Source organism: Schizophyllum commune (genome assembly GCF_000143185.2).
Source record: "Schizophyllum commune H4-8 unplaced genomic scaffold SCHCOscaffold_2, whole genome shotgun sequence".
Taxonomy (NCBI): domain Eukaryota; kingdom Fungi; phylum Basidiomycota; class Agaricomycetes; order Agaricales; family Schizophyllaceae; genus Schizophyllum; species Schizophyllum commune.
This window is the reverse complement of record NW_026089539.1, coordinates 772655-799774: the sequence shown is the minus strand read 5'-3', so window position 1 is coordinate 799774 and position 27120 is coordinate 772655. Positions and strand designations below refer to the sequence as shown.

The 27120-nt window shown below is 59.2% G+C and overlaps 13 protein-coding genes across 13 annotated transcripts; 7 read left to right on the top strand and 6 right to left on the bottom strand.

The window, feature by feature from the left end:
* Positions 1–25: 25 nt before the first annotated feature.
* SCHCODRAFT_02489089 (uncharacterized protein) lies at positions 26–1079 on the top strand (the record flags this gene model as incomplete). The annotated part of the gene is made up of 4 exons (XM_050342904.1): positions 26–290; positions 348–529; positions 578–691; positions 741–1079. The coding sequence occupies 4 exons, from the start codon at positions 26–28 to the stop codon at positions 1077–1079; spliced, it is 900 nt and encodes a 299-aa protein (XP_050202068.1).
* A 501-nt stretch (positions 1080–1580) lies between these two features.
* Positions 1581–2636, top strand: SCHCODRAFT_01037325 (uncharacterized protein; the record flags this gene model as incomplete). The annotated part of the gene is made up of 3 exons (XM_050340893.1): positions 1581–1909; positions 1960–2058; positions 2121–2636. 3 exons carry the CDS (start codon positions 1581–1583, stop codon positions 2563–2565), a joined length of 873 nt encoding a protein of 290 aa, XP_050202067.1. The 3' UTR covers positions 2566–2636.
* Positions 2637–2949: 313 nt separating this feature from the next.
* SCHCODRAFT_02662585 (OPT-domain-containing protein) lies at positions 2950–6110 on the bottom strand (the record flags this gene model as incomplete). Its single annotated transcript, XM_050346512.1, has 9 exons — positions 2950–3028; positions 3080–3648; positions 3698–4110; positions 4164–4379; positions 4434–4893; positions 4950–5359; positions 5409–5503; positions 5554–5601; positions 5653–6110. 9 exons carry the CDS (start codon positions 6108–6110, stop codon positions 2950–2952), a joined length of 2748 nt encoding a protein of 915 aa, XP_050202066.1.
* An 819-nt stretch (positions 6111–6929) lies between these two features.
* Positions 6930–8561, bottom strand: SCHCODRAFT_02662584 (WD40 repeat-like protein; the record flags this gene model as incomplete). The annotated part of the gene is made up of 3 exons (XM_003038875.2): positions 6930–8070; positions 8124–8340; positions 8393–8561. The coding sequence occupies 3 exons, from the start codon at positions 8559–8561 to the stop codon at positions 6930–6932; spliced, it is 1527 nt and encodes a 508-aa protein (XP_003038921.1).
* Positions 8387–10136, top strand: SCHCODRAFT_02145309 (TPR-like protein). The gene is made up of 4 exons (XM_050341925.1): positions 8387–8838; positions 8904–9295; positions 9428–9902; positions 9955–10136. The coding sequence occupies exons 1-3, from the start codon at positions 8733–8735 to the stop codon at positions 9806–9808; spliced, it is 879 nt and encodes a 292-aa protein (XP_050202065.1). The 5' UTR covers positions 8387–8732; the 3' UTR covers positions 9809–9902; positions 9955–10136.
* Positions 10137–10412: 276 nt separating this feature from the next.
* Positions 10413–12854, bottom strand: SCHCODRAFT_02743964 (glycosyltransferase family 90 protein; the record flags this gene model as incomplete). Its single annotated transcript, XM_003038876.2, has 5 exons — positions 12060–12854; positions 11651–12006; positions 10906–11597; positions 10718–10849; positions 10413–10646 (listed from the first exon to the last, which is right to left on the bottom strand). Exons 1-5 carry the CDS (start codon positions 12449–12451, stop codon positions 10413–10415), a joined length of 1806 nt encoding a protein of 601 aa, XP_003038922.1. The 5' UTR covers positions 12452–12854.
* Positions 12855–12914: 60 nt separating this feature from the next.
* SCHCODRAFT_02564524 (MFS general substrate transporter) lies at positions 12915–16436 on the top strand. Its single transcript, XM_003037536.2, has 13 exons — positions 12915–13571; positions 13638–13666; positions 13744–13988; positions 14058–14073; positions 14124–14237; positions 14347–14524; positions 14636–14718; positions 14802–14926; positions 14988–15027; positions 15084–15178; positions 15246–15311; positions 15548–15664; positions 15782–16436. Exons 1-13 carry the CDS (start codon positions 13409–13411, stop codon positions 15978–15980), a joined length of 1470 nt encoding a protein of 489 aa, XP_003037582.1. The 5' UTR covers positions 12915–13408; the 3' UTR covers positions 15981–16436.
* SCHCODRAFT_02145092 (uncharacterized protein) lies at positions 16121–18214 on the top strand. The gene is made up of 4 exons (XM_050341924.1): positions 16121–16317; positions 16364–16452; positions 16519–16550; positions 16602–18214. The coding sequence occupies exons 1-4, from the start codon at positions 16260–16262 to the stop codon at positions 18064–18066; spliced, it is 1644 nt and encodes a 547-aa protein (XP_050202064.1). The 5' UTR covers positions 16121–16259; the 3' UTR covers positions 18067–18214.
* Positions 18215–18361: 147 nt separating this feature from the next.
* SCHCODRAFT_02486093 (uncharacterized protein) lies at positions 18362–19129 on the bottom strand (the record flags this gene model as incomplete). The annotated part of the gene is made up of 1 exon (XM_003038877.2): positions 18362–19129. The coding sequence occupies one exon, from the start codon at positions 19127–19129 to the stop codon at positions 18362–18364; it is 768 nt and encodes a 255-aa protein (XP_003038923.1).
* Positions 19130–19543: 414 nt separating this feature from the next.
* Positions 19544–20488, bottom strand: SCHCODRAFT_02464791 (uncharacterized protein; the record flags this gene model as incomplete). Its single annotated transcript, XM_050342643.1, has 1 exon — positions 19544–20488. A coding segment is annotated over one exon (945 nt), but the record flags the coding sequence as incomplete, so codon positions are not given.
* A 2196-nt stretch (positions 20489–22684) lies between these two features.
* Positions 22685–24514, top strand: SCHCODRAFT_02696261 (acetyl-CoA synthetase-like protein; the record flags this gene model as incomplete). Its single annotated transcript, XM_003037537.2, has 6 exons — positions 22685–22905; positions 22956–23375; positions 23434–23465; positions 23517–23785; positions 23834–24144; positions 24196–24514. The coding sequence occupies 6 exons, from the start codon at positions 22685–22687 to the stop codon at positions 24512–24514; spliced, it is 1572 nt and encodes a 523-aa protein (XP_003037583.1).
* Positions 24515–24931: 417 nt separating this feature from the next.
* SCHCODRAFT_02145077 (uncharacterized protein) lies at positions 24932–26280 on the top strand. The gene is made up of 3 exons (XM_050341923.1): positions 24932–24985; positions 25034–25248; positions 25296–26280. Exons 2-3 carry the CDS (start codon positions 25117–25119, stop codon positions 25965–25967), a joined length of 804 nt encoding a protein of 267 aa, XP_050202062.1. The 5' UTR covers positions 24932–24985; positions 25034–25116; the 3' UTR covers positions 25968–26280.
* SCHCODRAFT_02720598 (uncharacterized protein) lies at positions 25865–27025 on the bottom strand (the record flags this gene model as incomplete). The annotated part of the gene is made up of 2 exons (XM_050347086.1): positions 25865–26836; positions 26990–27025. 2 exons carry the CDS (start codon positions 27023–27025, stop codon positions 26024–26026), a joined length of 849 nt encoding a protein of 282 aa, XP_050202061.1. The 3' UTR covers positions 25865–26023.
* Positions 27026–27120: the final 95 nt, after the last annotated feature.

The following is a 27120-nucleotide window of genomic DNA, read 5'->3' as shown; positions in this document are numbered from 1 at the left end:
GCCCTCCGTTGAGGACCTCGAGCAGATGCGGGTGAAGCCCTGCGCGCGCACAGATCAGCGCTACGAGCGCAAGTACCTCGAGCTCCTGGAGCGCCTGACGCGATCGTTCAACGTGAAGCAACTGCAGCACTTTGCGGAGGAGTGCTATGGGCTGGACGGGCGTGTGAAGGGGAAGAGTAGGCGGAATAAGGCGGAGTGGGCCGCTCTCATTATGGAGGGGAAGTGGGGGTGGCCGTCATTGGGGGAGGTGCAGAAGGAGCGCAGAGATTGGTCGGAGGTCGTGACAGAATGTGCGTGCTCTGGGCGCGAAACGGAATATACAGGTCTAATTCATTCCATCCCTGCAGCATACCCTCTCGACGCGCGTGAGGCCTTCCTATTGCTGGGACCCAATGGGTCCAACCTCAAGAGTCTCTCCGTCCGACATAAAGTGCACCTGTCCTTTTCGTCACGACCTCTCTCCGTCAAGGCCGAGGGCTTCCGCGGCTCTATTGCACACCTTCGCGAGGCGATCAAGCATTTCCGCCATGTAAGTCTCGTGCTGATGAAGTAACGAGCTTCTGCTGACATTGGGTAGGGAATCCTAGAGGATACCTTCGAGCTACCAGTCAATGAACCCATCAGTGATGATCTCTTGCATCGCATCTCCAGACGCGTCGGCGCATACCTCCAGAACGAGCGCCCAGGCGTAGTGGGTTCAACCTAAATCATCTCCGAATATACCTGACTATATCCCCCAGGTACGCATATCCTACCGCAAGGGCCACGAAGCCGCATTCGCTCAGGCGCAACGCCTCGTCGCGCGCAGTCTTTGCGAAACCGACACCACTCTCCACACCCCCGTCCTGGCCTACGCCCCCGCCGATATCAACAGCCTCAAGCCGCTGACCATGTTCCCGCAAGCCTACTCCCTCTACCCCTTCCTCTCCCCGCGCTCCATTCCCTGGACGCTCAACGTCTCCGGCGCGTTCCGCGTGCGGAAGGTGGGAGACTGGCTGCGTGTGCATGGAGCGGAGGAGGTAGAGCGCACGGGGGGCTTGAGCGGGAGGCAGGGGAGGAATATTGGGCTGGATGGGTGAGCGTGCCAAGTTGCCGTTTGAAAGGGCGGAATGCTGATGCGATTGGATAGGGAACATCATGACATTCGGGAGGCGCTCTTGCAAGCACTGCCGGGGGATGTGCCAGAGGGGTTCCGGAGGACTGTTTGCGCGTCGTATGTATGCAGCCTTTACCTGCTTGGAACGACGCTGACCACGATGCTATCACCTAAGCACTGGCCACGTCCTCTTCACCCGACCACCGGCAAAGACAAGTACCCTGCTCCCACCTCTCGCGGGCACCTGGTCCTTGAACGACTTCGCCAAATGGGCCGCGGAGAACGATGCGGCGCACGTGTTCTCGTCTGAGTACGTCTCCCTATTGGCCACTGTACAGTGCAGCTTTGCTGACCTGAGCGTCTATGAAGTCTCCCCTCCCTGCTCCAAACCGCAGTACCGCAGAAGCAAGATCAGCTGCACCGTCTTGTCTACCGCGCCGTGGACGATGATGCCGAGGGACACTTCATTATCGTCGAAGCACTCATGGAGAAGGTTGAGCCTGTCAAGAAGGAGACCGAGCCCGTGAAGGGGATCGAGCCTGAGGCTGTCGAGCAGGAACACGCAGATGCTGAGGTAGCAATCAAGGCGGACAATGCCCAGAAACTGTCTGTACAGGAGGGCGCTGAGGCGACAGAGGCGGAGGATGCTAAGGTGAATGAGTCGGAAGACGTCAAAGCGACTGGGCTGAATGACGTCGAGGCGAGGGAGGAGGCGAAAGAGGCTGAGGTCGGAGAGGCTCCGCCTGCGCCAAAACTGCATGTCGCTTGCACCGTTGGCGTTGAGCGGCAGTTGCAGGTTTTGTTACCTGACCGGTAAGCTTGCAATCTCGGGTTCTGGTGAGCTGGGCACTTATGCTTTCTAGACCCCTCGACTTGCAGTTCAGCGTCACCGACAGCCGTACTTTGGACACCGAGCATATTCCTGGACCCCTGAAGCGTTACCTGGATGATCTGAATGCTTTGTAAGTCTATATTCCATGCATTGTGCATCCCTATCGGAGACAAGGTGCTCAATTACTTTCAGCATCTCCGAAGGCGGCGATCGTACGCGGCCTATCACGCCAGTGATGGTCAAGCACGACGGTCGGACCTACGTCGTGCACTCCAGTCAGAGCGTCGGGCGCAGCACGGTGCCGCTCACGCATCGGGTGTTCAGCACGGACACTATCCATGCTTCCGCGTTGGAGGAACCCGCCTCTGCCTCCGAGGGCGCACCTTCAGGCATCAAGGACACACCAACAGCCACCAAGGAGCGGGTCCTCGACCTCGAGGGCGGCGAGCGGACGAATATCTGCCGCGTCGAGGTGCCAGTAGGCGAGTCGGACGCAGAGTGGGAGACGTTTTTGCGGACGTGCGATCGCCTGACGTGCCCTGCATTGCCGGAGCAGGCGCCGAAGGCGAAGTTGGACTTCGCTGGGTCGTCTGTAACGGATGGTGCAGGGAAGGAGGCAGAGGGGGAGAGTAGCTGAAGACGACTACCAATACACTACTCACTAATTGGCCTGCACGCACTTACATCCCAATTCATCCTCACAAGGCAGTCGACGCGCGGATGGAATTCGTCAAGGCATTCATTGTGTGCATTCCGGATGTAAGTCAGTAAGTACAGAAGATCCTTTGATCCTGGTACAAAGCGCGAAGAAGGTAGGTTGTACAAGTTTATGTCAGTAAATCGTGAAGGCGAACGAAGTAGTAAGGTCCACGGTACATGGGTTAGTCGTGAGACGTTGGTATCGGCGAGAGAGGATGCAGGCATAATGATACAGTGGAGAATAGAAACCCCATATTCCCAGAGAAGCGAGGATAGATGGACGATGAGGATGGTGGGTAGGAGGGAATAGCGCTAAGCCCAACTACCAGGAAGGAATGGTCTCGCCGTCTGCAAGCTCTAGTCGAGCGGCGCCATCCGCGTCCATAGTGTTTGCCCAGCCGCTGCAAGCTCGTCAGCAAAAATCGTATCAGGAGACGCCAATATCAACTTACGAATTCCCCCACCAATCCAGCTCGATGGTGCCGCCCTTCGGCAGCTGCACCGAGAAGAACACGATGACCATCGCGACCGCCACACCAGCATCCAGCCCCGCGCTGATGATGTAGTTGTACCGCATCCAGAAGCCCGTCCTATACTTCCTAATGAAGTAGTTGAAGACGAAGCCCACGAGCGCCCAGCTCGCAAAGTTCGACCCCGTCGCGGGCGGCATCGCGCCCACGCCCGCGAAGAACACGGGGATGTTGATGTAGCGCCAGAAGGAGAGCGGGTAGCGGCGCGCGAGGAAGTAGAAGGGGATGGGGAGGACGCCGCCGATGAGGAAGAACCAGAGGAGGCCGGAGTAGGGCGCGCCTGGGGAGAACATGCGCTGCGGGCCGACGCCGCCCCAGATGAGGGAGGCGGTGGCGAAGGTGCGGGAGGAGGTGCAGGTGTAGCCGTTGCTCTGTTCGTCCGTGCAGACGTCGGGGATATTATTATAGACCCAGTCTTGGACGGCGACGGAGACGACGGTGCCTACGGCGGCAGCGACGCACTGGACCTTGAACATGACACGGGGCGGGACCTATGCAAGGGTCAGTTTCATAGCATGGCATATGAACGCATCTTCTCACCTTCATATAGTGGCCTAACTTCAGATCCCCAGCAAACGACACCGCCTGACTGGTCCCAATGTGCGCCACGCACTTGAACACCATATTCGCAATCGGCATCCCCGGCAACATATACCCCACCACCAGCTCGTCGAACACCTGCAGCGGCACCGTCTGGTTCGTGATCGCCTGCAGCATCGCGACCGGGACCGCCAGCACCGCCGCGAGCGCACACGCGATCAGGGTCGCCCAGATGGGCAGCTGCGTTGCGCCAATCTCGACGCCGACGAAGAGGAAGACGAGGGAGATGAGGCCGACGCCGATGTACCAGGTCTGCTTGACCTCGGGGTAGACGGACATGAGGCGCGAGTGCACGTCGCGCTCGTCGCGAAGGGAGGAGCGCCAGCGGCGGGCGATGTCGCGGCGGAACCAGACTGAGGGGTTGGTAAGTTTAAATGAGCTAAAGGAAAAGAGAGAGGCGACATACGGAAAGTATGCACGAACACCGCGGTAAGGGCGGCGAACTGCATGCCGTAGGCGATGGCGAGCGTCGCCGGCATGTAGAGGCGGGAGTAGTTGTTGTACTTCTCCTCGTCGAAGCGCAGCCCAGTCAGGATAGCGCTCGGATCGTACTTCGACGCAGTATTGTCAAAGGACTTGGAGGAGTTGATGGGGAAGTAGCCCGTCTGCCAGGTGTTGGTGACTGAGAGCCAGGTCAGCATGCAGACGTGGGTGAAGGACAGAGGCAAATACGCACAGTACATCGCCGGCACAACTCCCCACATGATGATCACGAGCGCCGCCACGACATTCAACTCCGTCCACCACGGCGTCACCAGCGGACTCCCCACATACGCAATCATACTCCAATCGAACGACCAAAAGCTCATCCCCAAGCCCGACTGCGTCCCAAACAGCGCATTCACCGCCTGGTTCTGCGGCGCAATCCAGCACACCCAGTTGAACACGCTCAGGCCCGTGAAGAAGAAGCCGGGCACCCAGTACCACAGGAAGCTGCCCACGAAGACGTAGAGGAAGAAGCGCTCGCGGGACATGTGGCGCCCCTCGCGCTGCCCGTAGTTCTTGTGCAGGGTGTTGAAGAGGGCGGAGTTGACGAGCGCGCCTGGCCAGATCATCGAGGTGGGCCAGACGACGAGCGGGCGGAGGAGGCCGCCGATGGAGAAGCCGACGAGCTGGGTGCCGAGGGCGATGCAGTACTGGAGAAGGCTCTGATTAAGAAGAAGGGAAGAGGTGGAAGACGCTCGACACCAACCTGGTACGCATAGCTAACCTCCTGTTCGTAGAAGAACTTCTGGCTTGCAATCACGTCGTTGGCGTACACCCCGCTGGACACAATGTTGGCCATAACCGTGATGCAGACGTGCTCTTTGATCGTGAATGGCCCCGGGTTGAGCGTGAAGCGCCAGTTCGAGACGCCACAGGTGAGGCGGGGGGCGGAGAGGTACTTCTTGAGGCCAGACTTCACGTCAGAAGGATATTCATCCACGCCTGGCGCCTTCTCGTCCGTGCGATCCACACCATCTTCCCGAGGAGCGCCCCAAGTGAGGCCGACCCAAGGGTAGGGCACGACGAAGATGTAGGTTGGGAGGATGTACTGGAGCGCCTTGCCAAGAGGGAGAGTCAAGAGCTGTACGACGATGCCAGTGATGTAAAGGTTGGGGTCTAATGGGCCATCAGAAAAATATGACGATGTAGAATGTAGTATACCTACAGCGCATTTCGTAGAGCTGATTGAGTCCTGCAACGACGATGGTTGCCAGCAGGCCCAGAAACCACATACGGAAGGTGTTCACGGGCATAGTGGGACTGGATTCAGATTAGCCAGCGATTGTGTAGAAGGCACACGGCTAACTCACATATCGGTACTCGCGACGGATGCGCGTACTTCTGGGTATGGCGACTCGCTAGAAGGCTTATAAGCCAGGATAATAAGAAGGGACAGCTCGATAACGCACTCATCGAACTCGATGTCCGTCGAATTCCTCGACTCCGCCCGATCCGTCGAATACCGGTCGCTCTCATACTCGGAATCCGACCCAGTCCACTTTCCCTCCGGCTTGCTGCTGCCAGCACCCCACTGCGCCCCGCTCGCGCTCGCACCACCACTCCCACTCGCCGCATTCGGATCGAACGCCGCGACCGCGCCCGGCCGCGCATGCAAGCCACCCCTCGCATCGCGCAGACCCAGCTCAAAGTCCACCGACGCGACGCTGCTGCTGAAGAACGAGCGGCGGAGGTCGTAATTAGGGTCGTTCAAGTGCTCGAGCATGTCGTCGATGTCCTCTGGCACATCGGGGCGGGAGGCCTTGGGCGGGGCGTTGGGGGAGGTGGTGATGGGGCCGTCGTAGGGGATGATGACGGCTTCACCGAGGGCGTGGTCGCGCACGGCTTGATCGGGGTCGTACTGGGTCATCGTGGCGCGTACTTGCTATGTGTCGCGCGCGATGGATGGGGGGAGATGGGACCCTCTGACCTACGAGGGGGTTGGGGAAGGGAGGGGAGGGGAGGGGAATGTGTAGGAGGGCGGGGGAATGTGAGGGAGGGGAGGGCGGGCGGGAAGGTGGGGGAACAGCCTCATACGCGATCTGCGAGCTTAAAGTAGTGTGCGCACTTGATAGTGAGTGAGAATTCACCGGGCTCATAACAATAGTAAGACAATAAGAGCACCCGTCGCGCGCATATCAATCACAGATGGCGTTGCTTCTTGCATGACTGCGTGCTGGCTCATAGTCCACATCTAGGTCTCCTTCCATTGCACGCATTACCTTCCACCGTATCCAAGGTGCAAGGTTCGTATACGAAAGTTGAGGAGCATGGGGAGTACGAGGGTCATCGCGCAGTCCCCCTCGCCGACTCGATCTCGGCGCGCCTCTTTCCCCTTGAAGGCGTTCCGCGGCGTTTCGTCCGGGTGGCTTATTGTCTTTCCGGCACGAGACAGCGATAACATCGACGGATGAAGGCGGGGAACAAGAGAACATGAGAGACGGAGAGACTCAGGGCGCATTCTTATTGTCTTTCGGACCTGACACCGGAAGCAGAACCGGAATGCCGATGTCACAATGATATGTCACGGTTCAACTTGGCAGGCGACTGTTTCGCGCAATTGAGCACTGTGCATACGGATTTCAAGCAGGACGACATCTGCAGACAGGCGATACACGCAACAGTATCGCACAGAATTCTGTCCGAAATCTCACCAAGCATTACAAGAGAATCAATACAGCTAGCAACTCTAGCCCGGCAAGCCCCAAATCCTGACTTCCCTGCCAGTCGCACCCCACGCCTCCTTGCCATCCTTCGCGAGCGTGAACGCCGACACCTCACCGCCCTCCTCAAATCGCACGAGTTCCTCCCACGACTTGTGCGCAAACAACCGCGCCCCAGTGCTCCCCGCGACACCGAAGAACTGCGCGCCAAGGTCGTACACGACCTGGTTCACCTTGAAGTCGTCGCCCAGCGGTATGTTCTGCGTCATCTTCGACTTGCGCAGGTCCCATACCGCGACGCTCGACAGCCCGCTCGGGGCTAACAGGTGGTACCCGTTCTCCGAGAACGACAGCGAGTTCACGGTGAAAGGCACGGCGTCCGAGGGCGTGAGCGCGGCGACAGGCGCGCCGGTACGGATGTCGTAGATGTGGATGGCGGACCCCGGCGTGCCCAAACCAAGGAGCGCGCCATCGGGGTGAATGGCAAGCGCGGAGAACGCGTCGTCCGCAGGCGCGGAGCGGAAGATCTCCTTCTGGTCCAGGCGGCTCAAGTCATGCAACGAGTACGTCTTGTCCGCGGACGCGAGCGCAAGCACTGCTTTCGACGGGTGCACCGCGAGACCCGTCACCTCGCCCTTGTGCGTGCGCAGCGTCCCGCGCGGGGCCCACTCGCCCGACGCCGCGTCCTCGCCCCAGGCCTTCGCGATCTTGTCCGCGCCCGCGGAGAGGATTAGGCGGGGCTCGCTGTCCTTCTCGCGGAACGCGACATGCGTGATCTTCTTCTGGTGGCCCTTGAGTGTCGCGAGCACCTTGTCCGTCGCGCGGTCGTAAAGCTGTACGACCTTGTCGTTGCCGCCTGTGAGGAACTGGGTGGGCTTCGTGGCGGAGAGCGCGAGCGCGGTGATGCCGGCGGGTGAGGAGGCGTGCAGGGAGGGGATGGTATGCTTGGAGGTGAAGGTCTTGGCTTCAGCGGCAGTCGTGCCCCCCTTGGTATTCTTCTTCTCGCGACGAAGAGCGGAAAGCTCGGCCTGTGTTGCGTCGATTTTCTCGGCAATCTCTTTGGGGAGAACCTGTCCCGACTCTTCCTCCTGGTCGCCCATCTCCACATCTTCGCCCTCGGGGCGCGACGTGACGGCGCCAGTGCCGGCCTGAATGTTGTTGAGCGCCCTAGGAGGAAGCAAGTCAGTGGGGACAGGGGAAGAGCGCAAATGATGACATACTCTCTTGCCGCGTCACGCTCCTTGATGAGACGCGCGACTACACGGTTGGCGGCATCCTGCGCGTAGAGCGCGTAGCTCAGCTCCTGACGCGTCGAGTTGTACTGCTGACGCAACGTGTACGTCTCGAGCACGAGCGCATCCCACTCGTTCTGCAGGCTATGCAGAAGCGCCGGGATGGAAGTATGCGTGGGGGGACGAGGGGGAGCGGTTTCTGGGCCTACAAAACCATATTGTCAGCTGCGTCCATACCTTCAGCACTTCATACGCACTAGCTTTTATCGCAATCAGGTCCGACTCCTCTAGCTTGTCGCCCGTGACGGGGTCGGTGCCATTTTCGTTGATGTACTTCACAATGAGCCGGCGCTCGTACACCTTCCCCGACTTCGCAGAGACAACGGGCTCCTGGGGCGGCTCGCCCGAGATGGCGCAGAAGAACATGACGGCGGCGGCGACAGTTGGTGCTCGCCTCGGGGGTCAACGACGCGGACGTTGAGGACAACTTGTTCGAGGAAAAACGGCGCCCGAAAAGGCAATTCTTGTGCCGCTTGGACGCGCCGCGCCGCCCACAAGCGCCAACCGCGCATCTTCGGCTTGTTATACGCGCCCGCGATGTCGAACTCTCAGCGTTTGGTGCTCGCGATCATCGACTTTCTCAACCAGTCTATCGACGATGGGACGGTGAAGGCGGACGACAAGGAGTCCCTCGAGGTCGCCAGTGCGTGTGATCTTCGCTGCATCGCCAGAACGTTCGATCTCACTGACTACGTGTCCCCTCCCCAGTCCAGTGCATCGGCGAGGCCTTTGGCGTCGACCCGACGAATGAGTCGCAGCAGAAGGAACTCAGCATTAAGCCTGCGACGCTGCAGACCATCTTCGATGTGTTCATGAAGACGCGCTCCCGCGTGAACGCCGCGTCCGAGCCCGAGGTCAAGAAGGCCGCCACGGCGGAGGAGAAGGCGCAGGCGGACAAGCTGAAGGCGGAAGGAAACTCCCTCATGAGCGCGAAGAAGTACGACGATGCAATCGAGGCGTACACGAAAGCGATTGCGCTCGACCCGAGCAACCCTGTCTACTACTCGAACCGTGCGGCGGCGTACTCGAGCAAACAGGACCATCTTTCGGCTGTGGGCGACGCCGAGATGGCCATCTCGGTTGACCCCAAGTTTATCAAGGCGTACCACAGGCTGGGGTGCGTATGCTGTGTGCTCGATCATTGGAGGGGGAACTGAACTCCAGGCAGCCACGCACAATTCTGCCTGGGCGACTTCCAGCAGGCCGCTGATGCTTTCGAGCGTGGCCTCAAGCTCGATCCATCGAACGCAAGCCTCAAGTCCGGCCTCCAGAACGCCAAGGCCCGCATCGCCGAGGAGCCCGCCGCGTCCACCTCCGCTGTCCCCGAAGCAGGCGGCAGCGGCGGCATGCCCGACCTCAGCTCCATGGCGAACATGATGCGCGGAATGGGCGGCGGCGGTGGCGGCGCTGGTGCGGGACCTGACGCGGGCGGCGCCCCCGGTATGCCCGACATCGCGGCGATGATGCAGAACCCGCAGATGCGCAAGATGGCGGAGGACATGATGAAGAACGGGACGCTGCAGCAGCTGATGAGCAACCCGGCGATCATGAACATGGTGCGTCTCGGTCTCTGCCTGCTTGATGTCCGGCTACTGACTTTTGAATGCAGATGAGCGGTCTCACCGGCGGTGCAGGCGGCGCTGGGGGCAGCGGTGGTGGCATGCCCGACATGGCTGAGCTCATGAACAACCCGATGCTCAGGAATCTGTAAGCCCTGGCCTGTATGCTCTCCCATCCTTGATGCTAACTCATTCATCAGTGCCAGCCAGTTCGGTGGTGGTGGTGCGGGCAGGTAGAGACGGATGATCTCTTGCCACGAATAGCTCCTTGTATCTTTACTGTACTTTGCCCGATTTACACTTACCTTGATCATACTGTGATCAACTTCTAGCTTGGACTTCTGCAGGACGCAAACAAAGGTATCAAGCGTGTATAATTATGGGGTGAGTACGGCATACATAGCGGAAAATCAGTACATGGTGTTACAAGGCTAGTTGCCGTGAGTAAAGGCGAGCAAGCTCCCCAATGCTGATAGGGTATGCGCAAGATAGCCTGCTATGCGTACAACAAAGCGTTGGTAAGGACTGGACGCGCGCGGCCAAGATGCGCGCGCAAGGCGAGTCTATGAAGGATGCATGCGATGGGTGGTGGTGTTGGATGCGCTTGTCTGGTAGGCTTCGACGACAGTTGTGTCGTGACCGCGCAGACCGTTGCTACCTACTCACTCCCCACTCCCCGGAATGACATTCCCTCCCGATCCTCGCTCATCACCCTCGCATGCTCCAGCAGCAGCCGCACAAAGTACGCCTTCAGGTCCTCTTTGCGCCAGAAGTCGGACGCCCACCGCTGCCCAGCGAGGGCGATCTTGTGTGCGAGGTCTTCGTGCGCACCTCGGCCGGCGCCGTCACCGCGGAAGAAGAGGAGCGTGTCGTGGAGGTCGGTGAGGTCGATCTGAAGGTAGGTGTGTAAGCGAGTAGTGACAAAGAGTAACATAGAGGCAAGGGAAGAAGGGACATACGCACCTGAACGGGGACGTAGTGCACCCACGGCTGGATACGGTCGGCGTACCATTCTGGGTAGACGGTTGCCTTGAAGATGAGCGAGTTGGATGCCATGAGGCGCTTGAAGCGGCCACTCCATGCATTGCCGTCCATCTGGATCGGTCATCTCGTTGTAAGAAACGCACTTCAGCAGCAAGAGATCCACTCACATCCAGCACATACTTATAATCCGCCGCCTGCTCCGCCGTCTGATACGGCCGCCACTTGAACTCCCTCTCCACCTCACTGCACGTTCCCGCTGCCTCGTCGCACGAATGGGGCGTCCCCGCGAACGCGACGTCCATCACCGACGGGTTCAACAACGCCTTCCGCAGCTTGAGTGGTTCGCCCACGGGTTCGTCCGCCCCCTTCTCCGCATCCAGCACCTCCGCGACGCCGTGGATCTCGTTCGCCACACGCACCAGCCGGATGCGCTGGCTCCGCCTCCAAGCGCGTTCAGGCGCTTGCCAAATGCCGGTGTTGCTCCCGCGCCAGAGCAGGCGCTCGTTCCGCTTGTCCTCCCATGGCAAGTCACCTTCGAGGGGCGAGGCCACCCACCCGTACGGGGATGCCATGCGCACGTCGCCGTGCAGGGGTGTCGCGCAGTATGCGAGCTGGGGTGCGGTTGGCGGCTGGGGTGTGGGGCCGCCGCCAAAGGAGACGAACTGGCCGTGCGCGAGGAGGATGTGGGGCGAGTAGCAGGGGTCCATGCTGCGGGGGTGGTCATGTATGAGGGTCTTGGGGCGGATGGGGTCGGGGGCGTGGAAGATATCTTGGGAGGGCGCGGCGCCGGGGGAGTCGGGAGGGCATGCGCCAGACCAGCCGTGGCGGGCTGTTCGTGGGAGGTCGGTGGCGCGGAGCACTGAACGCGAAAATGAGCAACACATCAGAGCGCCACATTTGGAGAGCACATACCCGTCCCCCTTGCAGCCGCATCCCGCGCCGCCTGCTCAGCCTCATAGTCGCGCGCCTGCCTCGGATTATCCTGCATCGATACCACGACGCGGAAGTCCGTCGGTAGTATATCCGTCACGTCCCGCAACAAGTTCAGCAGCATTTCTGCCTCCGGACGATGCTGGTTCTCGCCGGGGAAGACGACGAGGGGGCCACCGGCCTCTCTCCCCAATGTGAATCCGTAGGACGCGGCCTCGTTCTCGCGCTGGGCAGCGGCGAGGTCGGTGGGGTGGAGTCCGTAGAAGGGCTCGAGATCCTCAAAGATCTGGTCGTATTCGTCGGGGAGGCGCACGTTGTTTTGTTGGGCGTACTTCCACCTGAAGGAACAGACAGGTCAACAAGGGAGGGGGACGGGCAGCTGAGCACATACCACGCGTCAAAGCCTTTGGGAGGAGAGCGGTGGTATCGTCTTCTGTACTCCCGCACGGCTTGCTCGAGCGTCGTACTTGCACGCGCCAGCTTCGCCTCCCACTCCGCCTCCGCGTTCGCAATGAGCTCGTAGATGGGATGGGGGCCATCCGGATTGACGCGCACAAGACCATTCGGCAGATATTCGTGCTTCCCTAGCGCGCGCGTCGTGTTCACGGCGATCACGTCCAAGACCAGTTCAGCGTCCGTCCCCTCCAGCGTATCGTGTGTGTGATCGTGGGTGTCCAGAAAGCTGAAGAACGAGCTCTGGCAGATGACGAAGATAGAGTAGTACGCCGCCGCTGCGACGACTACCGCGCGGAATGCGCGTCGCGCGCGCGATGCGTCCGACATGACGCCCGTGCCGAGTCGATAAGAGTGCCGAGGGTCTACTTTTCTTGATTGGAATCGTCCTCTGGCCCTTCCACAGGACTACCAGAGCTGCCAGAACGAGTGTGGGGAAATGAAGGTGAAAGCAAGTCGGCGCTGTCCTCTCCACCTCAACCCCGCTAATTTTGTGTGCAAGCCGGGGTTTCCCCTCCGTGCCGCAAAACGCGTTTTGATGCGAGGGATCTTCGCAGCCCGACGATCGTGCTCCGGGAGCAAATCATTGAATTGGAAACTGCCGATAAGATATTGAACTCAAGGGCAAGGCAGGGGCTGAGAGGGACGAGGCTTGCGGGCATTCAGAGAGCTCATAGCCTTTCGACCTTCCATGGCCTCCACAAGCAAAGATAGGGCAGGAGACAAGGCAAGCGAGCTCTTTGCTTGTCCGCAGCGGAAGAAGTCCCGAAACTTCCAAATACGGCAGTCCTTGTTCTTAACCACCATCATCCACTCAAGATTCACCGTAGCCTTGCCTTCTAGTGCGTTGTGACTGCGGATCTCCAGAGAACTTGGCTGTTTGCTGTACTTCTCGGCATTCACGATAGTCTAAAGCCGTCCTTCATCGAACGCGCCTCTGCAGGATATGATCTCTTTCGGCCTTTTATCCTACCGTACCTGGCACTCTGCAGCTCTCGGCCGTCGATGCTTCGACCCTCTACGAACGTGTTGCCTACAGGACGCAAATCAGGTCCTCCCGTCGCACTTATCGATACCGACTCCCCACCCTTCACCCGCAAAGTCGCTTAGGATGGCGCACGTGTGCCCGTTTGCCGCTCAAACGCCTGCAGCGACTGGCTATTTTTGAGCTCTCTCGAGGTAACGGGTGCTACTATAAAGACCACCGGAGCATCAGACTGTCCTTGAAGGCTTTCTCTGCACCATCCCACTTCCTTGTTGACTTCGTCGCTGTCGTCAACTTCAGTAATGGCGGACAGCAGCAAACTAGACAAGGCCTTCGGGGATGATTCTTCTCTTCCCGAGGCGCGCTATGCGGCAGATGAAGAGACGCAGGAGCTATCGTCGAAGCAGCAGAAGAGCTCCTTCTTCACCATCCTCGCTTCTGCGTTTGGGCTGATCAGTGACGGGTGTGAGTCCTACCTGCCCCGTTGCCTTTACTAGTCGTGTGACCTGACTACTCTTGGGGGCCAATCAGACCAGAATAACCTCATGACCATGTCCAATGTGAGTCCCATGCCACCCCACCCCTTCCCTCTTTCGTTTCCCATCTGAGTCCCCCACCCACTCATCCAACCCCCCAGGTCGTCTTCACCACCCTCTACCCACAAGATTACACATCATCTGTCAAAACGCGCGTGTCCAATGCCCTTCTCGTCGGCGCCGTCCTCGGCCAAGTCATCGTCGGAGTGGTCTGCGACCGCCTCGGGCGCAAGTTTGCGCTGGTCGGCACGACGTTGATGATTGTGCTGGGCGGGATTTTGGGCACGGCGGCGCATGGGGCGGGTGGGAGTGTAGAGGGCTTGTTTTGGTTCTTGACGATTGCGAGGTGAGTTTTGCGTTATGAGAGCGTGGAGCAAGAGAAATGTTTGAGGTGATTTTTTGACGCTGGCTTTAGAGGGATCACTGGTGTTGTGAGTGGACTGAACCCGATGAATATACTTCGTACTGAACGAACTTGCAGGGCGTCGGTGGGGAATACCCAGCCTCCTCCACAAGTGCCTCCGAAGCAGCGAACGAAAGGAGCATCTCCCAACGTGGGCCCCTCTTCATCATGGTCACGAATTTTGTACTTTCGGTGCGCATTTGTCCTTTCTTCCCTTCCTTGTCCCCTTTTCTACTCATCCCTCCCTTGTGCCTTCCAATCACGCTCATGTATAAACCAACAATCTGACTCGCACCACCAGTTCGGCGGCCCCCTCGCCGTCGCCGTCTTTCTTATCGTCCTCTCCGCCGCAGGGGAGGACCACCTCCCTACCGTCTGGCGCGTCTGCTTCGGGATCGGTGTCCTGTTACCCTTGACGGTGTTCTATTTTCGCGTGCGCATGCTGACGACGAAGTTGTATCGGGATGGGGCGATCAAGCGTGAGTGGGTTAATTCTCATTCGTTGTAGTCCAAAGTGTCATTCAAACAGAATCGATGACTACAAGGGGTGTTGGTCTGTAGCAGCAAGAGCTGATGCTCATCTCGCCCAGATCGCGTCCCATACGTCCTGTCTATCAAGCGGTATTGGAAGTCACTCATCGGAACCTGCGGGGCATGGTTCTTGTACGACTTCGTAAGTCGACGCTCTGCCTTCTCAATAACTTGCTTGTCGACGCTCTCACCGTCGTCCACCAACTTACACTGTTCCCTCACCAGGTGACCTTTCCCAACGGCGTCTTCTCCGGGACAATCATTTCGAGCGTCGTGCACGACGCCGATATCAAGAAAACGGCGGAGTGGCAGTTGTTGCTGGGTACGATCGCGCTGCCGGGGGTGTTTGTGTGAGTAGCCTCGAGTCTGTTCTATACCATCCACTAGCTCGAATACTGAGTGCATACACAGCGGCGCGCTCCTTTGCAATCGACTTGGGAGGCGGAATACGGTGCGTTGCTGGACGTTCTTCTCACTGTGGTGGAGGACTGACGAATTTTCCCATAGATGATGCTGGGCTTCAGCGGATATCTTATTTTCGGCCTCATCATCGGCTGCGCGTACGAGAAAATCACGGGCATTATTCCCTTGTTTATCGTCTTGTGCGTCCGCTTTCGAGCTTATTTCATGCACTGAGCGTGCCTGTCTGACGAACCCCGATTTCCTTAGCTACGGCCTCATGCAATCCTTCGGCAACCTGGGTCCGGGCAACATGCTCGGGCTTGTAAGCGCTGAGTGAGTCGCGCGCTTATTTTCTGAACTTCTTCGGCGATGACTGGACGACTTCTTCTGGCATGATTGGCCTTCTTGTTCGGGCATGACTGGACTGCTGACTACAGTGGGCGCCTATTGCTTCTATAGTGCTTCCTACCTTCTTGACGGCGCTTAAATAACCCTCACTGCCTCTGTCCCCCTTCTCAATGGCCAAGGCGTCTACTCAATTGACTGACTCACTGACTCACCCGACGCAGATCCTACCCAACGCCCATCCGAGGCACCTTCTATGGCTTCTCCGCCGCGATCGGGAAGGTCGGCGCTGCGGTGGGAACGCAGGCCTTTACCCCCATTCAGGACAACCTTGGGAAAAAGTGAGTTGTGGATCTGAGCGCTCGTGGCACAGCATTCCTCGCGCTCGTCGTGCAAATCGCCGATGAGCGTTGCGCCCTCCGCCGATGGTCGTGTTTGGATCTAATGGACGATTGCAGGTGGACGTTCATCATTGCCGCGATCTGCGGTGTTACGGGTATTCTGGTCACCTATTTCTTCGTCCCGGATATGACGGGGGTGGACCTTGGCGACGAGGATGCTGCATTTGTGCAGTACCTGAACGAACAGGGGTGGAATGGAGAGGTCGGCGAGAAGGAATCGGTGGTGAGCATAGATATGGTGGCCGTGAAACAGTAGCATAGGTGACAGTGAATTTTGGAACTTACGACATTGCGCGTATGAGGTGGCGCAAATCACCTATCGCAGATGTTCAAGTTGAAAGTTCAACTTCAGCGGTGTATCTCTGGATGTTCATGTTTGTCGATGTGGGCGCAGGCCCAGACCCGGCTGCACGGATCGGCCGAACGCCGGACACGGCCGAAGCCGGGATGTGATAAGATTTGATAAAGTCAGCCGATAAGATTGCACACTTGCCTCCTCCTCCCTTGAACTCCTGGGGCTGCCGCCATCTGAGCAATGTCGTCCGCCGTGGCACCCGGCTCTGCATCGTCTTCGACGACACTCTGGGCGACAGGTAGGCCCAGAGCGCGCCCCCGCAAAGCACGTGCTGAGTTTCGCAGCCTCCAAGGAATGGGTCATTCCTTCGAAACCAAAGCCGGGCAGGAAGCCCAAGAAAGAGACCATCCAGGCGAAGGACGGCGACAACCAGGTGAGCACCCATCGATGAGCGCTAGTAGGCGCGATGGGGGAAGCGTTGACCTAATGCTCGTTGCAGGTGGATGACAAGGGTCGTCGCGTGCAGAACAGGTGCGTGCGATCGGTGATGTGCGGCTTACACGGTTGATAACATTCCTTTAGGGCCGCCCAGCGCGCCTTTCGGGAGAGGAAGCAATCGCAGCTCGCAGAGCTGCAGGCTCGCCTCCAAGCATACGAACAGGGCGAGATTGAGCGCAATGTCGCGCTGCAGAATATTGCGAAGCGATTGAAGGAGGAGAACGAGGCACTGCGCCAGGAAAATATCGCGCTGAAGGAGAAGCTGAGCAAGTATGAGGACCAACAGCAACAGCAGCCGACGGCGTCGACGTCGGCGCTGCCACCCGAGAACGAGAAAAAGCGAGGGCGTGCTGCATCTGCGTGTACTTCACGCAAGAAGTCCAAGGTTGACCCGCCACCTGCTGAACCTCAGGTGACGTCGCCCTACGCCCCCATAGCCTCCCCGCCAGAGCTCGTCTCGTCGCCCGAGTCCGTCGACACACCCGAGGACCTGCGCTACTCACCCCCACTCACCGTCGACCCGCCCCAAACCTGCTACTCCTCATCCTCCAAGCCCAGCACATACGCCCAGGCCATCTCTGAGCCCGCCTTCGACTGTGGCTTCTGCTCTGAGGACACACCCTGCGTCTGCCGCATCGCGTTCCAGCAGGCGAGCGAGGGCCTGGCCGCGGAGGCGCAGAAGTTGAGCGCGCCCTCGCTCCCGACGCTCATCGCATTCGACGACCCGGACAAGTCGTCCATCCTCGACAACCTGCCGACGTACCAGCCGCCCGTGCCCCTGCGTCGCCGCGCGGCAGCCGCCCCGGTCAACTCGATCTTCGCCGTTGCACCGGTCAACTCCTCCGCCTCAGCCGAGCCTATGTGCTCCGGCGACCCCTCTAACTGCGCCGCGTGCGCCAGCGACACGTTCGGCAAGGCCTTCTGCGAGGCGCTCGTCGAGTCGAGCGAGGCGGAACCCGCCCCAGCTGCCCGCTGCGCGGACTGTCCGGGCGATTGCGACCGCATGCGTGGTGGTGGCAGTAGCTCGTATGCGCCTCGTACTAGCTATAGCGGGTACTCAACAGCACCCGATTTCCCAGCACCCGAGCCGGGAACATCGACCTTGCCTAATACCTCGCACACGATCCCCACTCACGAAGCGTGGCAGCAGCTCAAGTCGCACCCCAACGTCGCGTTCGAGGACCTCGCGATGCTCGCCGACGTCGTCTCGCGCCGGTCCAAGTGCACGGGCCCGCGCGTTGTGATCGAGCCCGCGCCCGGGAGCATCACGCCCGAGAGGTCCAGCACGCCCGAGCCGGCGAGTGCACCGATCTCTAGCACACCCGTCGCGCCCAATCGACGCACTCCCATCGCGTCCAATCATTCCACTATGCCACTCGATCGGTCCCCGACACCCACCGCGCCACCACTCAAGCAGGAGGAGGACGACCGCCCCATGCTGGTGCCCCAGCACGTCCTCAAGACGTGTGGCCGGCGCGGCATGCGGGAGGTCGAGGTGACGGCGGTCCAGGAGGCGCTGCGTCTGCTGGATGCGAAGTTCCGGTTGTAGGGTGGGGTTGGTCGGTTTTAGTGGCAGTCGTTGCTTGGTTCGGCTGCACGCAGGTGTGCAGTGCCGCTGATCTTAGGTATCGCACGCCGTAGCTCTCTAGCACACCCCACGCGATCACATCTTGTACTCTACTTAGCTCTGGAATGGGGCCTTACTTATCATCGCTATGCTAGCTTCTTGAACCCACGTTTCTTGATGATCTCGCTGTCAGGCTCTCAGTCTTGCCCACTCTTACCTAACCTCTTCAACCCGGGGCTGCCTACTCTGACACGCATAATCCACCATGTACATCTGATTAGCTGGGGTCTGCGTCTGATTGCGGTCTCTGCGCTACTGTGGCCTTCGACTCTACTCGCCCCGTAGTCTTCGACTCTATCCTCCGCCACTCGTTCACCAAGTCCCGCACCTCCCGCCTCAGCGCCCGAATTTCCTCCCACGACAGCTTCCCCCGCGGTGTTTTCCTATGCAAGCCGCGGAAATGCGTCGCCAGCTCCATCAGCGACGCCTCCCTCAGCTCCTCCGGGAACGGCCCTACGTGCCCCCACAAGCCCACGAGCACCCTCCTCGCCATGCGCACCTCGCCCACCGCGAAGAACGCGCCCGCGACGGCGTCGATCGCAGGCACATCCGCGCGCACGCCCGAGTCCACCATCTGCTCAAACACGCGCAGCGCGCCGCGCGGGTCGCCCGCGCGCGCGTGGCCGTAGATGAGGATCGTGTACATGACGACGTTCGGCGGGACCCACGCGAGGCGCGCGGCCTCGAGCACGGCGCGCGCGGCAGTGAGGTCCCCGGCCGCCGCGTAGCCCTCCATGAGGGCGGCGAAGTGGTGCTGGGTGGGCTGCATGCCGCGCACGAGGAGCGCTTGGAAGACCTGGCGGGCGGCGTCGAGGTCGGCCTTCGTGAGCCCTTCGTGCCGCATGCGGAGCGCGAAGGTCGCGGCGTCGGCGCGGACGCCCCGTTTGCGGAGCGAGTCAATCATCGCGCTGGTGGCGCTCCGCGACTCTGGGGTGGTCATCTGGTCCAAGCCGGCGATGGGGTCCAGGGTTTCCTTCGACTCCATGAGCGTGTTGGGTTTCCCCAGCTGGCCATGCTGGACGCGTTTGTACAAGCTCGCCCATCCGTGACCATGGATGCGCTTCTTCTCCTCTCGCAATATAGCATTGAGGATGATGTGCACCTGCTTGAGTGTGGGGCGTAGGTCCGTGTCGGCGGCGACACTGCGAATGAGTCGTATGAGCGAGCGTGGTGGGGCGGCCTCCTCGTGGTGAAGGTAGCTCATAAGGATTTCGAGGGTGGTCTCATTTGGGATAACGCCGTTGGCGCGCATGAGATTCAGCACGTCATAGAAGACGTCTACGCCGTGCAGCTTCAAGAGCCCTCGGAGTAAGGCATTGAAGACCTTCACCGTAGGCGTTATGCCTGTGGTGTCTAGGGGAATGGTAGTTGATGGCTGAGCGAAGAACTCGGATACCCCATGCTTGCACATGCGTCGGACCATCTCCAGCGCTACATCGGCGCACCCCGAGGTCAAGTGTACATGCAGCAGCGAGACCACGAGATCGACATCGGGCTCGATACCGGTCCTACGCAGCCCCTCGAATATTAGTAGGCCGCGCTCGAGATCGCATCGAGCAGCGGCCTGGTTGATGTAAATGATGAAGGTCTGAATGTCTGGTGGATATGCTTTGTGGTTGAGAGGGGGGTCCGGAAGGGTGCTTTCGCCGGTTATGGCGGCGTAGAGGGGAGCGACGAGATCGTGATCGAAGTAGACCAGGAGTTTGGCGGCGCCGGCGAGGTCTCGTACATCGAGGCGGACTTGCATGCAGGTGTTGAGGACCGTCACTGCAAGAGAGGCTGGTAGGTCCGCTAGCGAGTCTAGCACCTTGTCCTGGAGTCGAGCATCGTAGCCCAAAGAGCGATAGGCCGTCAATATGACAGCGTGAGTGGAGGGGTCGGCAGCGATGCCGTAGTCTTCCATGCGTTGGAGGACATAGGATGCGCTCTCCAAATCGTGATTCTGTACATGCGCGACGATGAGGAGATGGAATGTGCGAGGGGTGGGTTTGACGTTGTATTGATCGAATTCGTCGAGTATGGTGGCCAGCGCTGCATATTTGCGCAGCCCCGAGCATGCTGCGATCTTCCAGTTCAAAAGACGGGAAGTAGTCTTCCCGGTATACTTCATCCCGAGCGCGACGACGTCCAACACAAGCTTCCACTGCTTCCAGGATGCATGCGCGTGGGCGGCGCCCTCGTAGACGTTTTGCTTGAGATTCGCGCCCATCTGCTGCGCTAACGTGATAGCGCGATTGGCCTGCTCCGGCTCGTCCGTATTTGCGAGTGCGGCTACAACCCGTCGCGCCTTGGCCTGTTGGAGGAAGACATCCGAGAGCGGCTCGGAGCCCTGCACCCGCCGCATCAGGTACTGCATGTTCTGATTGTCCTCCAGCATGAACTGGATCTCGGACATCACTTTCACGGATACATCCTCGGGGATGGTGCTCCTTGCGGGGGCGGCGTCGGGTGCGGGGCGCGCTCGGCGTACGACAGCGGGGTCTTGGGGTCCGGAGGAGAACCAGGTGACATCGCGACGCAGGGCGGCAGCCGTCGCGCATCTGACTGAGACGGCGAGACGCTCGCTGGCAAGGAGCGGACCGGAGAGTAGCTGGCTGCAGCCGGCGAGTATGCCAGACGCGTGGGTCGGGGAATGCTGCCTTGGAACAAGACGGAGCCTCTTCAGCATCGACACCAGCCGTCCTGGACTGGCGTCTGCTCTGCAACGCGGCGGTCAGGATAGCGGCGGGCACGGGGGAAGCGGGGAACGCACATTGGAGCCTGGGCTACTCGACTGCGAACGATACGTGCCCCTGCTGGGCATCAGACGTGCGCGCCGTTATGTCGCTGCTCGCTGTCGCGCCCCTTGTGCGCCGTCGTCGTCGTCTTTGTCGCCTCGTCGTTGTCGGCGGCGAGCAGCGTGCGCGAAGTTGGCGCGGAACAAGCCTCTCCAAAAATTCGACACGTGATGCCATCCCGCGAGCCCAGACTTGGCAGTGGTTGATGGGATTTTCACACTCTTTGAACACGACCGCCAATTGTCCTTCATTGCGGCGGGCCAGACCCGCCTATTGCTGGCGTATAACACCGTCCGTGCTTCGACGTCTTCTCCGTTGAGACCCGTTCAAGAACTGTCCCATCATCATACGCACGTAGCTGATAACTCTCTTCTTCCCTCTGGCAGGTACAGAGTCTGTACCCTACTGCTTGCACGGCCCTAACGGCCAGGGCGATCTTCCGACAATGAAGTTGAACTCTGTAGGATTCGCACAGTGCCCAGGAGAGTGGTGTGGCAGACGATACGGACCACCATTCACTCATGACGTGCGACATCTGCTTGGGATAACTTGGCCAGTGTCCAATGGATAGACCAACTCAAGACCCTGGCTTTCCATGCAGATTTCGTCGAGCATGCGCGAGGAAATCGCAGTTCCCTCGAGCTCTCCTCTGCAATGCGCCTTAGTGCGAGTTTCGTGGACTGAGATGTACGTTTCGACGCCGCCATCGCCACCCGCCCTCCACCATGCCCCGGTCTATCGCTGATCGAATGGTTTATTGATTCCCAGAGGGCACCACTGCCCGAGACGGAGACGCGCGATCCATCCGATGGTGAGTGCCCGACCCTGCGCGGCGTCTTCCACCACCAGCATATGACTCCGTGCGTCACTCGCGTACAGACGCTGATTACGGCCATCCGCCACAGATTTCTGAACAGCAATGGTGGTCCTCTACGTGTTTGGTGACTCACCTCTGTACTTTTTGCAAAGTGATCTCTGCAAGACAGGCTGCCTTGATGCTGTGTAGCGATATATCGCTGACTCGACAGACCTACCGACTCAGCGGCTGCGGTATTGGACCTTCCCTGACGCATGTTCACCTTCGTTCATTTCCAGCCGGTGTTCAACAGTCGGCCACGCGATCAATTTAGCCCAAAAAGGAACAAGGCATCAGTTGTTCTGAACTTCAACAAAATGGCAGTGCACATGCGTCCGGTATAGACGGAGGTTGGCTAAGGGACGAAATGTGCGCCGAGGGAGTGTCGTATGTCCAATGTATCCTTGTCGTGACTAATATTGACTGATCACAGCCTTCATTGGCTCCTCCAAGGCGACAGTCTTCCGCCAATTACAGCTTTGGCAAGCCAGCGGCAGGCGATCCATCCCATTTCGCCTCCCGGGCGTCTGTCAAAACTATCCTATCTCCCGGTTCACATACGGCCGACAGGCCTCGCAGCTCGGCTTACCTGCTCCTTTCCGGCATCAAGGCACTCGACGCTACTCTACCTTCTCCGGCTCTGTCGCTATCCCAAAAATGATGTCTACACAAGCCGCGTTTCACCAGATCTCTGCCGCAGTGGCGGTTCGAAACTATCGCTCATGACGGCGTTTTCGTCAATCTCGGCACTGTATTGGGCGGTTCCGATTGATTGACTGCACTGTCAGCCTGCGCCAGAAACAGCTCGGTGCGCCATACATCGTCGTATAAAGGTGAGCGATGGGTCACTCCAGCTCACTCACTCTACTCATCACAACCTCTCCTCCCCGCCGCTCCGTTTTCTACCATGTCTAGGACGCATCTTTCAGTACTCGAGTCAAGCGCGTCCCGCTTTGCCAACCGACCGGCCTTCAAGATCCCCCGCGTCGATTCGTCCACGCAGGAGGTCGTCGAATGGACATCGATAACCTACTCGCAGTTCCTGCACGATGTCGAGCACTTCGCGAAGTACTGGAGTCGGACATTACATCGGGATGGCATTCCCCAGCGATCTATCATCGGCATGTGGTATGCCTGCATCCCCTTCTTTTCCCACTTCGATGCTTACACGTGCGAAGGATCGGCGGGTTCACGTACACCGACGCGCTACACATCTACGGGATGTGCCGCGCAGGATACATCCCTCAGCTCTTCAGCTTGCGCCTGCCCAACCCGGACGTCGTCTTCGAGCTGCTCGGCCGATCAGGTGCCCGGGCGCTGGTCTACGACGCGTCCTTCGCCCATAGTGTCCACGACGCGCCCGTCCCAACTCATCTCGCAGTTGATGCGAGCGGAGAGGACCTGGCGGGACTAGCGCTCCCAACCCAGCTCCGAGTGATGGCTGATGATGTCGCTTTTTACTACCACACGAGCGGATCGACGTCCGGTAGACCAAAGCTCGTTCCTTACGACTATCGCTGGCTAGAGTCCGCTGTCCACAAGTCGGAGCAGGTTTCCCGCCCGCGTGATCCTGCCAGGCAGGACGTTAGCGTCTGGATGTAAGTCACTTTCCGCGCCGCCTTTAGATCTGGAGGGCTGATCTTCATTTGTTTCTAGGGGAAGCATGTGCCATGTTGGCCAGTCCTTTAGTGAGTTATTACTGCGTTGATAACGCGGGATTGTACTGACATATCTGCTAGTGCTTATCGGCAGTCTCCAGCACGGGTCGTGTACTATCCAGCCGACGGCTATTGCGTTCTCTTCCGATGAGCTCGTAGACATGATCTCGCGTTGCGGCTTGAATCGCCTCAATCAATTCGCGGGCTTCCTCGTCGCCCATCTCCGTCACGCGCAGGCCGACCCAAAGTTCCACTCCATCCTCCAAGGCCTCGAAGAGATCCTCTACTCCGGCATGCCCCTTCCGCAAGCTGACGAGCGATGGGCCTTGCAAAATGGCATCCCTCTTATCGTACGTCGGCTTCCTTGAGAATTAGAGCACACATTAACGTCACTCCAGAACCTCCTTGGTAGCACGGAATGCGGCGCTATGATGCGCGGCGCGGATGGCATCCTCAAGCCCTTACATGGCACGCGCTATGAGTTCGTGCCCATTGAGGGCGGAGCGGACACCGGATACGAGTCGTCCGCGCGCCTGTTGGAAATGATCATCCGCGGAGACTCGCCAGATTGCCCTAAGGGGCGCCGGGCGGCGGATGGGCACTTCCACACCGGCGATCTCTTCTTGGAAGTCATCCCGGGAGGCTACGTCTACCGCGGTCGCGACGATGACTGGATCAAGTCGCAGACGAGCTTGCGATGTGACACTCGGTACGCCTGTTGCCTTGCCAGACTCGGAATATTTTCTCATATTTCCTCCAGCGCAATCGAGGATAACGCGCGCCAGACCTGCGGGCATCTCATCGCTGAGTGCATCGTCGTCGGCTCTGGTCGCCCATCGCCCGCCATGTTCATCGAGCCCGTCGACTCGAGCATGAATGCGGACAAGATCAAGCGCGAGGTCATTCGCAAGACGCGCGCGTTCCACTCGCGCCGCTACCTCCACGAACGCATCACCTCGACGAAGATGATCATCGTCGTACCTCGCGGGACCCTGCCGCGCACAGCAACGAAGGGCAACGTGCGCCGCGCTGCCGTCGAGGAGACGTACAGCTCGCTCCTCGACGAGATCTACGCATGAAGCATCCGGCTTGCAACCTCGCTCGGTCTACAATGTACAACACACGTCGCAAGGTGCTGACACCATGGACCCAGAACACACCCCACTGTACACCGCACTGCTATGTATCATTATCTATTCTGTCACTCACCGCATTCTCCTCCCTCATCGCATTCATCCCTCATCTAATTTATCTACTACTTACTTACTGCTTCCGTCGGACTCCGTCTACCTTCTACCTTCGCCCTAGTGTACATACTGTATTCCGTCATCTTAATCGCTCGTGTAGTTTACACATAGTAATTTCCACTGTAGCGCTAGACTGCAATCGAGAACGACTTCGTAAGGCAACGTGGGCGTTTGACGGCATCGCGCGACAAGACTTGTCACATCATGGGGAAATGACCTCGTCTGTTCTGGGCGATGGGGTAGGCATTCGTCGGATCCTCGGCGACATTTCGTAGTGGTCATGATAGTTGAGCTTGCCAGGACGTAGGTGGGTCTTGGGCCTGCGAATCCCCTCGCATAGTGTGATCAGAGTCTTAGGCAAACCGAGGCGAGCTGAAGTCCATTCTGGTAAGGACTCAGTCCGAGGCAGTTCCCGCTTGCCTCGCCGCCATACAATGTCATTGGGGACAGGACGTAGTATCATTCCTGGAAACCCGGCACAGCGATACCGATGGTTAACACCGCGAAAGCAATACCTCAGATCGTTTGAGGGTGATGTGCGCCTGGCACGACATCTTCATTGCCCAGTGCGCTGAGCAGGCCAAATGGCAGGCACTCTCATGATGGAGGACAGGTTTCGGTGCCACCACGACAAGTCGCAGTCAGTCCAGTCAATGCACATCAGGGCCCAGCCCTCCGCATCTCCTTCAATGAATTCCTACTACGCAATGTATACAATCCGACGCGCCCCTGCAAGCTGTACAGCACCCATCATCAAGAACCCTGGCTGCATGATGCACACAATGACCGTCCTAATGGGGATCAGTGCCACAAACGATGGCTTCCCATGGTGGCGTTTGTTGTCCATTATACTCTCCAGATCAGCCACATGGGCGGCAGCGGCACTGGCGGCGGATCAGCGACCGCGTTCTCTGCCGCTGTTCCTGGCCGGTCTGAGCCGTGCGCAAGCTTCAGGCGCGACGCGGTAGATGAACACCGGGCGGGCCTCGGGAGCGGCGCAGCATGGGGTGTGGACGTGAGGTGGCAGCGGTTCAATGGGATGGAGCGTGGACTGGGCGTCAAGGTCGAATTGTACCCGCCCGCCGGAGACGCTGTCGAACACTGCATTTCCTCGGAGCAGAGCCATGTGCGGGACTGTCGGGCGAGACATCGCCGTCGCGGCTTGCGGGTGGGCAGGCCGTCGAAGGCATCCGTCGCAACTGAAGTGGAGAGAGCATGTGCTGTGGGCCAAAATCGAGCGTCCGTCGAGGATAGGTATAGACTTTCGGACGAGCTAGTAGGCTGAACAGAGCCCCAGAACGCCGGCTCGTCCTGGAGTCGGGCGCATTCTGCACGACAAGCTTACTCGATCGCGGCGTTCTCCCCATCCTGGTTGACATGAACCCCGTCGGAACCGATGCGCAGCGTGAAGTGTCCGACACCGCTCTGCCCTGGGATGCGCACGAGGCCGGTAATTTCGCCTTTCTCGATGACGGGCCGTCGCAGCGCGCGCTCCTGCTCCGCTGCCTCCTCCAGTACGATACCCTCGCGTAGCTGCTTCGGTGTGCGCCGAGACAACGTAATGTGGTGCGTCAGTGGCAGCACGACGGACTCGGGAGGTGGCGGCGGATTGGCGAACGGCGAGGGGAACGATCGGAGGTGCTGCTCGAAAAACGGCGTGTGTGGGATGCGGCTGAGCCCCCAGTTCGTTAGAAGGATTATGGGACGGTGGGAATCGCGAAAGCGGCGGAGGGCTTTGACAACATTCCGTAGAGGGCTGGTGACGGGCGTGCCACGTTCGGAGGCGGCGCGCAGTTGCTCCACGGTGAACCGATCCGACCAGTGGAAAGCGCTCAGAGAGTCTATAGCAAGTATTCCGATCTCGTCATTTGGAAGCTTGAACGAATTATACGCGGGAAGGTATGCCAGCGTTATCGCCAACTGATTGGACGTAGAGGGCCGGAAAACATGAATACGTTGCAAAGAAGCCTGCAGTGTCTTGTCTGTCGCGTCCGAGGCTCCAGAAAGCCGCGGAAGTAGGCGCTCGACAAGAACTTGTCGAAAGCGAAGTGGATCGAAAGTCCCGTCAGTATCGCACAAGACCGCGGCTTTTCCCCAGCCACCAAGATCAGTTGGGATGATGCAGTTGGCAAGCAGAAAGTAGAGCAGTTGCGTCTTTCCACAAGCCGGAGGACCTTGAACTTCGATAACGTTGCCCCATTCCCATGTCGACCCGATAATTGCGTCGAGCTCTGGAATATGCGTTGACCTCGGACCGTTATCTGCAGTAGAAATAAGCCTCGGAGATTGTCGTCCCTTGGTTCTCACCTTCACAGGCGACATCGACGAGAAGCTATGTGGCATTGAATTGAATTCGGCAACTATTTCGGGTCGAACTGAAGAGCTCACGTCACTAAGGGCGTAGGTCTCTGTCGTGTATGTCTCCACCAGTATCTGAG